General features: G+C 37.5%; 1 protein-coding gene across 10 annotated transcripts in view; it reads left to right on the forward strand.

The window, feature by feature from the left end:
* Positions 1-15,399, forward strand: part of LOC113058573 (teneurin-4-like) — a 231,987-nt gene that overhangs the window by 114,588 nt on the left and 102,000 nt on the right. For 5 of the 10 annotated variants that reach the window (XM_026226597.1, XM_026226590.1, XM_026226588.1 and 2 more), the window contains 4 exons: positions 6,880-7,126; positions 9,881-9,955; positions 10,787-10,885; positions 12,069-12,304. In XM_026226597.1, the coding sequence (XP_026082382.1) occupies positions 6,880-7,126; positions 9,881-9,955; positions 10,787-10,885; positions 12,069-12,304 (657 nt within the window). The remainder of the gene's footprint in view (positions 1-6,879; positions 7,127-9,880; positions 9,956-10,786; positions 10,886-12,068; positions 12,305-15,399) is intronic. The other 5 variants (XM_026226591.1, XM_026226592.1, XM_026226594.1 and 2 more) reach the window with 3 other exon arrangements.

Consider the following 15,399-nt stretch of genomic DNA (forward strand, 5'->3'; position numbering starts at 1 on the left):
TCCGAGCGCCGTTAGCTATATCTGCTAGCCTTCATATGAACCCATTGAAGAAAGCTTGTATTCCTGCATGTATCTGTATTTCATAATGGTTGGGAACAACACCTGAACTGATGATTGAATGGAGGAAAAGAGTGTGAAAACCACAGACACACAACCTTCTATTAACACTCAGGGTGGATGTCAGCTGTGTGTGCTGCTCGGAAAACCATATCCACCACCTGTATCCAGACATTTGCATTTAGAACTCAAACCTAGAAGTATAGACAGATGTTCAGCGATCTATGGACACTCGTCCTGTTTTTGGCTGCAAGAGTTGCAGCGGACATAGTTTAATGATTAGTCTGTAATGTGGAGAGATTTTGATTAATTCGGCAGCCAGTCTCACCTTGCACATTTGATCGGTTGTCTGAGGCATATCATAAAAGTTCTCATTCTCAGTTGTTACTGTCAAGAGTGAGACTCATTTTTTTTTTCTTTTTTTTTTTTTACTATAACTGAAAATAGACTTTGTTTCAGCCTATGAACTTTCTAGAAGTTATCTGCACTTTCCAAGAGGGATGAGTGAATCTCATGAAGACATTTCATGTGAAGACTAAATATGTTAATACGAGCAATGGATTTATTTATTTATTTATTTTACTTTTTTATATGCATACTATGTCTGTCTGTCTGTCTGTCTATCTGTGTTGGTGTAACACATTACAAGTAATGCAAGTTATGTAATCGGATTACTTTTTTCAAGTAGCTAGTAAAATACTGCATTACTTTTTAATTTACAAGAAAATATCGGAGTTACTTTTTCAAATAAGCAATGCCAGTTATTTTGTTTTCTCATCCTGCACTCATGTTGAATGAAATAAGATTGTAAGTGCAGAGGTGTTGTGTGCGCTGTGTGAGCATGATGTTACTGTAGTTCTAGACTAAATGTCAACAAAAGCAAACTATAAATAACACAAATATAATTTACATGTTTAATTCGATTTTATTAAATAATCTGTTATATCTACATACAGTTCTATCTATCATTGATTCCATCTATCTGTCCATATGTCTGTCAACTTTTATTAGTTAAGTTATACATTTATTTTTATACATTAACTTGGATGCATCGATACAGAGTTTTCATTTTGTAATTATGAAACTCTAATGATACATGTGTATGACCCCATTTCTTATCAATTAATGATGAACAAATCATTTCGAGCTTGAGAGAAATTGAGCTAGAGCTTCTGAAATATTTCTGGACTGTGGTCTGTTCTCTAAACAGTCAAACTGATTAAGAACATCCTCTCAAATCCAATTAGCTTTTTAACATGTTTTAGTAAAGTTCCTAAAAAAACCTTTTTTTGAATGTATCCCTCTTGTATATAAAACATGCTGATAATCTACATTAATATGCCATGGGATTTTCACAGAGAACTTCTTGTTTCCCATTGTAATTGCTATTTTATTCATTTGCTGTCTTGTAATCATAAAGCAATTTTACAACCAGCAAAGTGTCATCTGGAGTAATTAGGTGCCTATTATATTCTTAATTTCAAGATAAAGAGGGTGAAAGTCACAAAAAACATGTCCAGCCATACATTACAACCATACAATTCTAAAATGTTATTAAAAATGCTAAAAGGTTTTAAAACAGTTTTGATTTTCTGTAACTTTTTGTAAAATCATGTCCTCAGAAGCGTGTAAATAAATGGTGAAATATGAGGAGTAAAACAATATTTTGCTTCTTTTTTGGAGACCTTTTGAGACCTAAGAACTTTTCCTTGATTTGTCTGTTCATTAATGAAAAAACAAAGTTGTTCTTTGCTGGCGAACGGGATTGCCTAACAAGATCAATCAAAGGCCTTCCACTCTTGCAGGTCCTTCTGGACTGCACTGAATTGTTCCTGCTGAATCATCGCTTCTCCTCTTATTATGCTCATTGTCTCAAGGATTTGAATGAGTCTTACCTTCTGTGCTTTACGATTGAATAATGCTACAACCCTTGAGCACTGCATCAGCACTTCTGTTTACTGGCTGCTGTTTAAGGAATAAAAACCCTGCGTTAAGACAACAAAAAAAAGTTTAGATGTTTAGTGAAGTGTTTAGAAATGGGGTGATGCATAGCCTAACAACCTCTGTTACTATTTGTTGCATTCATAACATGTATAATGGGAGTTTTATGGTGAGGTGATGCACTTTTATAATTAATTTCCCCTGACAAAATGTAGTTTTTGAGTTCAGTGCTACATTCTTGTGAGCCTCAGTTTTTATATCCATTAGGAAATCAACCTATAAATGACTTAATGCATCCTGCATTTTAAATTGGGAGAAAATCATAAAAATAGCATTAAAAAAATACACAATTCCATTAAGTACATTCTTTCTTTGAAGTTTAGACAGTCAAACAACCCAATTAATCAAGTCTTGTTGACATTAACCTTCTTTGAATGTCATCACTTTCGGTGTAGTCATACACCCGCATGTTCCGTATCTTCGTAACACAGGGGAATGGTTTACCTCTCCTCCAGCATTTCCGTCTGTTTTGATCACGTTTCATCAGGGCCATCATCCGTTTGGCTCAGAGACACAACAGAGCTCTGAGTAATTGGTAGCGTAGGACTGTGGGAATGTGGCTTGGTACGGGCCCATCTGTCACTGGCTCTGACAAATGATCCGGTCCTGTGCCCAAAATGAAAGGGAATAAAAAAGTAGCGGGGTCCCTCTCAGTGACGCATGCCATAATGATCTTCAGTAGAAATGTGCACTCACCACATGGTGCAAAGCACTCATTTAGTCATATGAGAGATGTGAGAACTAGTGTTCTTTCACCCCGGTGACATGTCTCCATCGGAGAACATACTGTGTCGCTTGGTATGTGAAACTGCAGTAAGGCCTTCGAAGCATGCAACATTTTTACAGTATTCAAAAGTAAGCAATGCTTTAGGGTTTCTTATTACTCTGCCATGCATTGTCGTCCGTGTTGCTGTGTACATACTATAAGTTATAAAGGTCAGTTCAGACAAGCAACCACAAAAGGATTCTGTATATTTAAGACCTATTGGTATTGGTAAAGATGTGTATAGTTTCAAAGCGTAAGGAAAATATGCTGATAGGTCATGATGTTTGCCCAGTTGTCCAGCACCTGATCCTTGAATTAATATTTGAGGTGGCAGTAGTTAAGAAAGAATTAATAAACAGATGCAACTTCTAGAGATTGTTCTGAGACGTTCCATCTCTGTTTTCATGTCCTTAAAAGCATTGCAGCTATAGTCATCAACACTCTGCTTTTGTAGCAAGAGACAATTACTGTCAAACTTCAAATAACCTGCTGTGAAGGATGCGGTCATTATTATGCATAATCCTTGTTTATTTTTCTTGTGAAGACTATGATTTTTGCAGTACAGTATGCCTGGACTATTTATTTGTTTAATATCTGTCAGATACCCTACTAAAAAGCTGTTGCATAAAGTATATTTACATATTTGTTTTTGTTTTTGCAGTTTTCACACATAGTTTTGTAGTTTTAGTGTTTTGAACTTTGTGTTTCCTGCATTTAAAAAAAAAAAAAATATATATATATATATATATATATACATAATAATCTTTTACTTAAAGGGTTAGTTTAGGTCCAGAAATGTAGTAAAGACATCTGTAAAACAAGTCCATGCTATGCTACGAGAATACTTTTTGTGTGCAAATAAAACATAAATAACATAATTTATTTAACTATTCTTCCTCCCGAGTTACGTCTTCCGCCATGTTGGAGAGTTCCCAAAAACGTAATCTATGTACTCAGAGTTCTTTACGTTCGAGGGGAAAGCGTGCACATGAACATAATTGGCGTAATCAGCATTGTTTACAGTAAGGCTAAAGCATACATATGTGTTGTGATACTCTCCAAAATGGCAGAAGAAAGTAACTCAGGGTAGGGTTAGGCCAATAGACGATGTCATCGTCCATCACTGAATGCTGACAAACATCACGATGTTAAGCTGACGGAAAGCAAATGAAGTTAGGAAAGGAAATGAAGTGTAATATGGAAACCTTAAAGGGGATAAATAGCCTATGAGACGGGAGGATAAAATATACAATAAATGAAATATATATTTCAATATTTTTTCTCGCAATTATATCGTTGGATAAGTATATGTGACTGTATATAAATTGCGGGCATCAGGGAGCCGCAATTGAAACCACTATCAATTGCGCACTCTTATTTTACTTTCACTTTTGAGATTTGAAATCATAAGGACTCTATACTATGGTGCGGCAGTACTTACCACACATTTGACAAGATTATATGTTTGTCATTGGTGCTCAAGATCTGCAAATCATTCACCATCATCCTAGCAGACATTTCTCTTTACTCTGTGTATGTGGTAAGTGAAGTTTCATGTACTGTATTGCAACAGGCTACTGCTAGTAAGCGGCTAACCTTTTAGGGGCTCCGTAGAATGCGTTATTTGTTTCAAGATTCAGGCCCTAACCCCTCCCCCACTCCCCAATTTCATCTTCCATCACAATGTTTCACCGTAGACATCGTCCGATGCCAATTTGGTAGACATTGCCCAACCCTAACTCAAGGGAGAAGAATAAATTCATTATTTTTATTTTCTTTGTGCATAAAGTATTCTTGTAGCTTCACAAAACTGAAGTTGAGACACTGATGTCACATGGACTGTTTAATCAATGTCCTTACTAAATGTCTGGACCTCGGGACATTACAGTTGCGTTGGTGTAAATGGGAGGGTTAGAGACCTCAGATTCCATCAAAAAATATCTTAATTTGTGTTCCGAAGATCTTACGGGTTTGGAACGACTTGAGGGTGAATAATTAATGACATAATTTTCTTTTGAGGGTTAACTAACCCTTTAAATGTAAATAACATTTCATTAGCATGTTAGCTATACTTTTTGTGAATAAATGCAGTTGTTAATACTTTTTTTTTTTTTTTGCAATAAATAAAACCTTTTTATCATGAGTTGTTCACAAATGTAAAAACATGTTTAACACATTAGTGATTTTCAGCGTTTTTAATGAATAAAAGTTACTTATATAAGTAAATAAAACATAATTAGTGTATTAGCCTCACCTTTAGCAACAGCCTAATCTCTCAGTAAAGAGGTTGTTGAGTGTTGTCGACAAGTATAAAATGAAACTGCTTTGTTCTTGGTTAGTAAGGGTTCTTAGCGCAATAAGGCACTAGTTTGTTGATTGATGAATGGTTTAGCAGATATGGAAATGAATGGCTTTGGAGCACACAATCTGTCTGGATTGCCACAGTCTGATTCTCACATTCTCATGCCTGATAGCCCCCATCTCCCATCACGCAAAGTGGCTTTAGGAGACAAAAGCATTGTCGGAAGCTGAAACGGTCTTGTTGGGTCCATCCACACAAACTGCAGTTGATCATGGTGTGAATTTCAAACAGGTTGACAAGGGTAATTCAGTCTACTTGATAATGTCAGATTGTCAGCAGCTTGTTTTGCCTGATGAATGTTTGTGAGATTCCAGCTGTTAGTAGGGGCCAGAGCCCTATTTGGGTGTTACACAGAACAGTAAGTAGTATGCTAGGTGTCTTCTTATCTTTTACTTTTCTTTAACAAGATTCTAGTTGTACTTGTTACCCAAGTACCCTTCTCTCTATAGCATGTTAGAACCACAGATGTAATCACATTTGTCAACTGTAACAACTAATTTCCACATAATTTTATCTTTGTACAAACAGAATTTACCAATTGCATGTACATTTATGCATTTATCAGATGCTTTTACCCAAAGCTAGTAGCTAGTGACTTATAATAAAGTAAGTTAATCATAAATATAAATCAAACATTTTTAGAGCATTAGCTATAACTTTAGTAAATTAAGGTAAAGTTTATGCAGACAATATTCATCAATATTTGTAGAATACAATGACTTTTCTTTTTTTTTAGTTTAGGAAATTAGCAAAATTATTCTCATTTTCAAAAATCCAATAATATTTGTTATAATTATGAAAAAAAAAATCTAATTCACACCATGTAGATTACTTATTTAGCCAATTCTAAATATGGACAGGGCTTTTTGGCGACAAATGCCATTGTAATCAGAATATGTGCCAGACATAATAACACAGAACATTAAGCTGTATTTTTACAGACTTTTCTTAGAGTGTAATTTAATTAAGTAGTTCTGTAAAACAGTATTCAGACTTCCAAAAATATGCTCTGGTCAATCTTTAGCTCATTATTGTGGTTAAGTATAATTTGATAGTAGACAATTAACCAAATAGTACCTAAAAGGATGGAACTAAAGAGCTAAAGTTAGCAATTTAGCTCAGATGAAATGTCAGTAAGTTATTATTATACTTTTGACAGGGTGTTGACATTTTTACATTATTATGCTGATTTCTGATACTTCATAGAAAAGAATGGACCATTTCATAGTAAGACATCCCAATTCATACCACTAAACATCACAGAATTCACCGAAGATAATACTTATTGAGGTTTGTCCTGTTGTTTCATGCCAAAATGGTTGCTTTCTGGAGGATGTTCTCATTTAACGACAGGGTTTTTTTAGCTAAAGGGATTGTACAAAAGACTGATTGGATAGTGAGGGGAAAGACTGATTAATAAGATGGCATGAACAATAATTTTGTGCTATGTTGTTTGAGCAGCTTCTGCCATTATTGATAATTTATTTTGCTCCCCCAGAGGACAGTTTGGGAACTGCTGCCTTAACAGTTGACCATGCCAATTCCAATAAAATGTTGGATAATGAAAATCGACTTGTTAACTTGCGCAGTATCAGACATACATTATAGATAAATGTCTGTACATCACATGGTAAGGAACACTGCCGTGATTTTACATATTTAGTTGCTGATAAGGCTGTTTCTCTCTTTTCAGAGGTCTCGTTCCAGAACCACTCTCGATTACGGACGCCACCGCTGCCCTTGTCACACTCCCACTCCCCAAGTCAACACCACACTGCCTCCATTGGCTCTCTGAGCCACAGTAACTACACTCAGCGCAGTAACCCGAGCCCGGCGCCCACTGACAGCTCAGCTCCCAATGAGGGTTCTACAAGTGCCCAGGACTCAGGCAGTGCCCAGGACAACTGGCTTCTCAACAGCAACGTTCCTCTAGAGACCAGGTACATTTGGGGCTGTGATGTTCTGGTGGCACAATGGCTAATGAAATAGTTAAATAGAATTGAGTGACTCTTAATTAGGCATTTATAATGCATCATAAGGCATGCATATGCTGACTGCATGAAGCGTTTTATGCTGTTCTGCTCAAAAGATCAACTACACTTGATGAGTCTTTATGTAGCCTTTTAGCTCTACTTGACGCACAATATACAGTAGTTTAATGGGTCCTTCCTGTTATGCAATACCTTTAGATGTCTCAGTCGTTTAAATAAAGTGTACACACATGTGTTGTAATTTAAAATTAAATTAAATTTATGCATTTAGCAGACGCTTTTATTCAAAGAAACTTACAGTGCATTCAGGCTATCAATTTTTACATTCAGGCTATCAATTTTATTCCCGGGGAATCGAACCCCCAACCTTTCGCTTGATAACGCAGTGCTCTACCAATTGAGCTACAGGAACACTAATTTAATTAAGTATTTATGTAAAACAATATACCAGACTTTCAAAATGCTCTGGTCAATTTTAAACTCATAAACTTTGTTTTTTAAATAAAGTCAAGGTTAGCCAGTTAGCTTATTGAGGTGTCAGATTGACATTAGTATTTATAGTTTAACAGTATTTTGACCTTTTTATGTTATTATTCACATTTCTAATATTTTATATAATAGGACAGATTTTGTATATATGTAATAGGTTTCCCTACAAATATGGTAATTTCCTGAGATTGATGTCATTAAGCAACAGTTTTTTTTTTTTTTTTGTTAAAGGGATTTCACAAAAGACTAACAGGTTGGAAAGCAATATTGGAGAAATAAATTGATTTATTTAAATTATTTTTTTTTCTAGCTTTATTTCACCATATTTATTTTGTTAATAAAATACAGTATGATTGGACATAAAAATTTACTGATAGTAGGAATGAACTTACATTTTTTAGCTGAATTGAGAATTAAATGAAGCTTTACAATCTGTTACACAGACGTTACATACGGCTCAGTTTTTACATGAATTCCTGGCCAAAATGCATTACAAATATTACTAAATATACAACAAGAGAAAAGTTTTTTTTTTTTTTTTTTTCTGGGCTTTCCGGACAATGTTGCTGATCTAATATCTCAAGCCCAAATGCAATAGATGGGTGAATTCTCTCGAGGTTCTGAAGGAGGCTTTGGTACAAACTCAGCTCCTGTTTTTATCTCTCATCAGCCCTTGCTCTCTTTGCTTCTATCTGAGGCACTTGTGTGGAGGAGATCAGTCAAGAACCTCTCAGATGTCTGTTTGCATTGCTCAGGCTGCTTCTCATGCATGGCGGAGGCAAATCAGCACTGTCAGACCAGCCTGAAGAGAGATGATACATACTGATACCTCCATTACCTCCACCTCTTGCACTGCTCAACCCAGCCCCGACCCAAATGGGTCATATTTGTTTCAGTTGCTGTAAAAGTTTTAGGTTTTTCTGACTTTGTGCTAAGAACATTTGTATCTGTGCTTTTTTTCTAACTTGTAGAATCAAAAATCATTGCAGGCTGAACTTAAATTTAACTCTTAAATGCGTGGTCCCTTATCCTAACATAGACCATTTTAACCACTGCTCCAGTCGCCAAAATTGTTGAAAGAACCCTAACAATTGTATCATTTACTAATAAGCATAAACACTAGGACACTTACTTGGAAACTCATTGTTTCTTTGTAGTTGTGATATGTTCGTGACCAGCATGGGTGTGAACGGTCCACTCAACAGGAAAATGAATGTTTATTTGAATTTGCTGAGGGACAGTTAGAACATGATGACTGATTAAACATCATGGATTTCCTCAAACTTTAATCTGGACCAGGTATTCCCACGGGAGAGGGAAACAGATGGTCATGCCAGCCGATCTGCGGCATAAGAAGAGTGGCAGAAACAGAGTAAATCAGTGACCTCACACCCCACTCTCCACAGCTCCCTCCTATCTAAAAAAAGGAGCGATCAATTATCCGAATCCCTCTGATGAAATTGGAACCATTAGCAATATCCACAAGGGCAGTGAACGATGGCCTGTCATTTAGGCTTTAGCTAATGGCTTTGTAATGGTTCCCTCTCACGACTTTTGTACAGCGGGCTGGAATGGGTCGGATGAGTCCCTGGGTATATAGGCTTACCGAGCCCTCCCATTGGACGAGAGCCAGGCAATGCCATTCTGTTATTGGCTGCTTTTATGATTTCTTCTCTAACTCCTCCAAACCGGCCTCTGGGCTCTTCTAGCCTTCGTTTAAAACTTTAATTTGCCTCCCAATGCCCTAACAAACCAAAACATGTACATAAGCCAATGACAATCAGCAGAGCAGACAAGCAGGCAGTCCGGAACAGCTCTGAAGAAAAGAAAGCAAACATTTTCTCTTGTTGAATTGAAGGTGCTTTGCCTGGCCAATGCATGTCGATGGTTCATTTCTCCATTGCATTATCTCAGTCTCCCCTTATGGAACAGCCTTCTCAGGGGCAGGAGCTACAGCAGACGTGCTTCACTGAATGCACACAGAGTTGCTCTCTGAATGTTAATAATCCTCTACTTTATGAAACCATTTATTATTTAAAAACTGCAAAAAATAAATAAATAAAAAAATCAGGATTTAGAGTAACCGCTTGGGAATTCTGTCAGTATAATGTGTGATTCTTCTGAAAAGTGTTGCGTCAGCTCATTAAACACAAAGAATATGAAGAAGTGAATGGAAAAGTAATGCCTTGTTTTCTTCTAACCACAATCATAAAGGAGCCAGAATACACTAATGTTTATCAGAGAAGAACAGGACGCTTGCAGAGAGGGGCATGGGTCGTACAACACAAGGTACATGAGTGGTAAAAGCGCGTGAGCGCTCTCGGGTGGGGCGTACCGGGTTTCATGGGGATAAAACCCCCCACACAGCACTTAAGTTCCATAAGGATATCTCTATTCCCCCACTTTCACTGAAATGGTGCTGGTGCAAAGCTGTTGACTTCTTTTAAAACAGACCCTAAAATGAAACTGCTGGAGAGACGTTTTCATAACTTGCTGTTACTTAAATCACAGCACATCACTTTCTCCACTTTCTCCACAACTTTCTCGTTCCAAAATATTTTAACTGCTTTCCGACACGCAGGGATACGTCCTTGTGCTGTAAAGCAAAACATGAGCACTCGTGTAACTCGGCCAGCTAGATTAGAAGTTGGGACAAACTGTTGTTTAATTGAACACATTGCAATGGTTGTTTCCAGTATAAACAGCTTCGTAAGAAGATAATGGTCAAGATCTAGTTTTGGTTGTCTAGTTTTGTTTCACACTAGTCTTGCCAGACTGACGATTTGTTGTTTAAAAATAGTAAGTGATGTGGAGATTTTCCCACCCTCTGTTCTATGATGTTGTCAGTAAATCGTTTAAGAACTATTGGTTTAGATTTTAAACTTCTACTGCAGTTGAAACATTTGGAACGGTTCCAAATTGGGCTCCGGATCTGGCACCAGCACCAGCATCCCTTCATTAGAAAATGGGGTTTGTTTGTCTTTGTCGACCTCTCTCTCCACTCCGTCCGTTTACAGAAATTTGCCGGGTGATCGCATTTTTTGTGTTTGCACATCTGTCTCCCTCTTGCATGCATGTCTCACTCTCGTTCCATCTGTCCATCTCTCCACCTGTGTGTAGAAACATAACAAAGCAGACATTCCTAGAGACTTTACAGGACAACTTTATAGAGATGGACATACTGGCCACAGCTCGCCGCGACGGCGCTTGCACTGATGGGTATGTTGCATGATCTGACTGCGGCTGCTGGAATCTGCTTTTCCTTGCTGCATAGTGCTACCTGTGGACACTTGTTTCTCAATGACAACTGTAACCGAATCTAACACATTGCATCACATACTGTATGAATTGCATGTTTTTTCTCTGAACACATAATAACAACTTTTCTAACTAACTATGAATGCATTAGCATTCTTCTCTAAGGAACTGTTCATAAGTCATTTAGTTCACACTACAAGACTGAACCCTGTTACCTTGATACAAAATAATACAGATTTGAGGCCGCATAAGAATGTGTAAATGGTAAGAGAATTATAATTTTTGGGTGAATTATCATTTTTTCAGAGCTATGGCAAGCGCAGTTCTTAGGGAGTCAGCATGATAGATTTTTTTTTTTTTTTCTGTCACGTTTATGAAATTTAAGTTACAAACTTAATGTTAGTAATCAGAGAAAGGCTTTTTAAAAGTTCTTTGTAGAACATTTTTATTGAGACAGGACAGCGAGGGAGAGATTGGAATGACCAGATATGGGATCAGGAAAAAAAGGACGTTGATCCAGGAATTAAACTCTGAAAGAGATGGGCAATTCACAAGATCATTTTAATTTGCATTGCTAGCTACAATCCCAACCAAATTATGAACCTGGTACAAATTTTAGCACAATGAAATGTGCCAACATGACAAGCTTCTGTTTTGTAGTGTACACAAGGATGTTTTGCAAGTCTGTTATTCTTTTCTCTGAGTTTCCCCTTGTCTGGTCAGTACAGCTTTACTGCACGCTCAAAGACAGTGACTTTACCATGGATTGGTGAATTGATAATGTACATCCTGCATTATCCCATGGCTTCTTGACACATTTGGGGTGAATTAATCTCTACGATTGCTTTGTATTAGCAAGAATCCACTGTGGTCACTCGCGCTGTAAATTAAATTTGATATTGATTCAAAATTCTGATATAATGCACCCCACGGGGCACAGTGCGTCTTGCTGCCACTGCTCAGAGCTGGCTATGGCTACAGCTTGTAAAAGTGCTTTGCAACAGCAATACTGACCAGTGCGGGGACTCAAGTCTACACCCTCTATAGATACTGTTTAACATGATGAGAAAACACTTACCATACAGTGCTCTCTAACGTCACATTATTGTGAACATAAGCATTAACGTTTTCTGCATCTCTGCAGACATTTTTTGTTCAAGCCTGGCGGGACTTCGCCCTTGTACTGCACGACTTCACCTGGCTACCCTTTGACGTCCAGTACTGTCTATTCTCCCCCTCCCCGGCCCCTGCCGCGAAACACCTTCTCACGGCCTGCCTTTAGCCTGAAGAAACCCTATAATCACTGCAACTGGAAATGTGCCGCCCTCAGTGCCATCCTCATCTCCGTCACCCTGGTGTTCCTGTTGGCTTATTTTATTGGTAAGTTCACTCCTGTGCATTCTCATCTTCCCTTAAAACGGCATCAAAATGTGTGACACACAAGTGATGACTTATGTGTTTCTTTTTTTGGGTCCTAAAAGGAAAAAACTGAAGCTTTTTCCACATCATGCCAGAGTAGCGACACATAAAGATACGCATTTGAGTCTTTTTTCAATCATTTGAAAGCTCAGCTCCTGCAGATTACAGTTAACATTATCGATTTCTTCTATTTTTAGAAAATGTCAGTGTCCTACAACTGTATTCAGACAGGTCAGTGAACCAAATCAATAATGGACAACAGATAAAGTGAGATATGTTTGAGCCATAGCAACAGTGTGATTTTCCCCATTTGGTTAACATTTCTGGATTTAAACAGAAAATGATGACTACATAGAATCATTAACTGTCCATGACTTTTTACAGCTGTATTACTTCTGAGCCATATTAGTCTGAACATTTATTATGGACATACCTGAACTTTACTGTGGTGCGGAATGTTACTAGGTCTGCTAAGTAATTCTGTTATATGTTTCATGTTATCACAAGAAAGCAGTGGAAAATCCAATGTACGTGTAAGAAAACGAGAGCCGGTCTAGCAGTTCCAAATAAATTGTGCCCATACCTTGAAAAGTAAATCAATGACAACGATAATGTTTTGTATAACCCAGTATCTTTTACAGGACAGCATGAAATGGGTTTGCATAATGTGTACCTGCTTAGAATGGAAATTGTTATGTGTAATCTCATACAGAGCCCACAGAATGTAATCATATTTTTTGAAGTAAAAAAAAAAAAAAAATTTGAGTTCAAAGTCATTTGCACAAGGTGCATCCAAATGGAGATCTCACAGATGCGTCTTCATTATTACAGACTAACAGCTTTCCACAGATAAGGTACCGAGAAGAAAAAAAATGCAGTGTAAAACTATTTTACACTGTCATCTATTTTTGATTAAAACGAAAAACATGATCACTATCCTGTGATTCTGGTTTGGGATCTAAATTAGAATACTGTTAGCTGATGATAATAATAATTACTCAGCTTTGTTCAAAACTATATTTTAAGGTACCATTGTGTGCTTTGCATACTATGTGTGGTGCATGTGACTAACCTTAATAGCTGCCTATGTAAAATGCTTTTCAAAGATGTCATTATATTAAATTTTTAGGTAGAAGGTATTGCAAGTTTGCAATGTTTTTTTTTTGTTTTTTTTATGCTCGTTGGGTTATTGCTGCAATCAATTTTGAGTTATGTCTCCTATGTGCTTCCTGCAAGAAGCTCTATCTGTGTGCCATGCAGAATTTCTGTACATCTAGAGCATTTCTTTTCTATCCTGAAAATACTTTTAAGTGGTTTCTTAATAGGTGAATGCCTAGCAGGTGGCAGCTGACTAAATTCTGGATCAAATCTAGATACTGTTGTCTACATTAAATGCCTAAGCACTGTGCTTAATGAAGTTATTCTCAGTGTTAGCTAGATGGCTAGTTAAGCTCTGACCTTGTTAGGAGCCCTGCAAAGCCCGCCAGGCTGATGTATCTTAATCACTTCATGTAATTACAGACACCCTACCTCATCCTAACTCTCTTCCAAAATCAAGCTCATCTCCCTGTGCACCTCAGGTAAACACGCATGGAACCGTAGCTCACCCTGAGAATCTGGGATTCAATCAACAACAAGGGGTCACGTTTAATTAAAAGCTGATGAGAAAATATATTTAATTTCAAGTGCAGTTAATTATGCAGGCCTGTAATTGGAAACTCTAGCTGTGTTGTCTAATGAACCCAATTAAACCTTCTGACAGATGTTTTTGACTTGCTGCTTAGTTTTCCCCTTATTTTTCTGTGGAGTTTGCAAGAAATGTATTCTTGAAAGGAGTGAGATCGCAGAACTGGGAGTGGTGTGCCATTTTCTCAGTGGTGGAATGCTCATTAAGAAGGTCAATATGTACTGGGCATCTGAAGGTCATCAGCTTCCCTCTGTGTTCATTACTTAGTGTGCTGGGTCCTCATTGTACCTCCCAACATGCAACCTCAGTTATAAGCCACAAGACACTCACTCTTAACTGTCGACTGACTTTGAAGCTCCAGTCTTTTGTTTTCTGTATCTTTGTTTCCTCATTATTACAATCAGCTCAATGTATTTCAGGTGTACCTTTAGCAAAATTTATTTTTGTCAACTCGGGGTGTTGGATTGTCAAGGGATTGGATGTTCTGGTGTTGAAAGCACCGGTGGTGTTTATAGGTCTTATATAGGTTGTGGGTTTGTGTCACAGTGAAGTTTCGGCTTGTGGTAACCTACATTAAGAGGATGCTTGCTTTAACCTAAATGTGGAAGACTTTACAACTGGAAAGTTAGGTCACCGTTCTGTTCGGTCACCATGGTACCCTTGAGCAAACACTTAGCACTAGGTCACCCCAGGGGAACTTTCTTTGCAATTAGCATAGCATCACTATGGACTGAACGTTGTAAGGTAAATTGTCAAGTTGCCAATATCTCTCTGCCTAAACGAAGCCGTTTTATCAAGGCATCATGGGAAAGTTCATTCTCTGTGGCCAGACTTTATATGCACTCTTACCAGAGTTGAGAGATTATTCATTCCGGACAGATTCCTCTAAGCTTCAGTGAAAGTGAAAAATGGCTTAAGACTTTTTGATCTACTAACTTGCTGATGATGTGCATTTCACTGCCTCTTATTTGTAGTCAACAGTCTGAACTTGAAGTGGGACCAGAGGAGGGCACATAGAAAAGAGGAAGTACCACTGGGAGTTCTTCTGAAAAGATGAGGCACTTGTGAATGGGGAAACTTAACACTCAAGAGTGCTCTCCGAGGCCTCACTGGTTTGTCTGCAGATTGATTTGACACCTACATGTGTTTTTTAAAGGCTTACAATCCATGTCTGCTTAAACAAAACATGTGTGTATATAATATATACAGTATTGTTCAAAATAATAGCAGTACAATGTGACTAACCAGAATAATCAAGGTTTTTCGTATATTTTTTTATTGCTACGTGGCAAACAAGTTACCAGTAGGTTCAGTAGATTCTCAGAAAACAAATGAGACCCAGCATTCATGATATGCACGCTCTTAAGGC

Source organism: Carassius auratus, chromosome 40, assembly GCF_003368295.1.
Source record: "Carassius auratus strain Wakin chromosome 40, ASM336829v1, whole genome shotgun sequence".
NCBI lineage: Eukaryota > Metazoa > Chordata > Actinopteri > Cypriniformes > Cyprinidae > Carassius > Carassius auratus.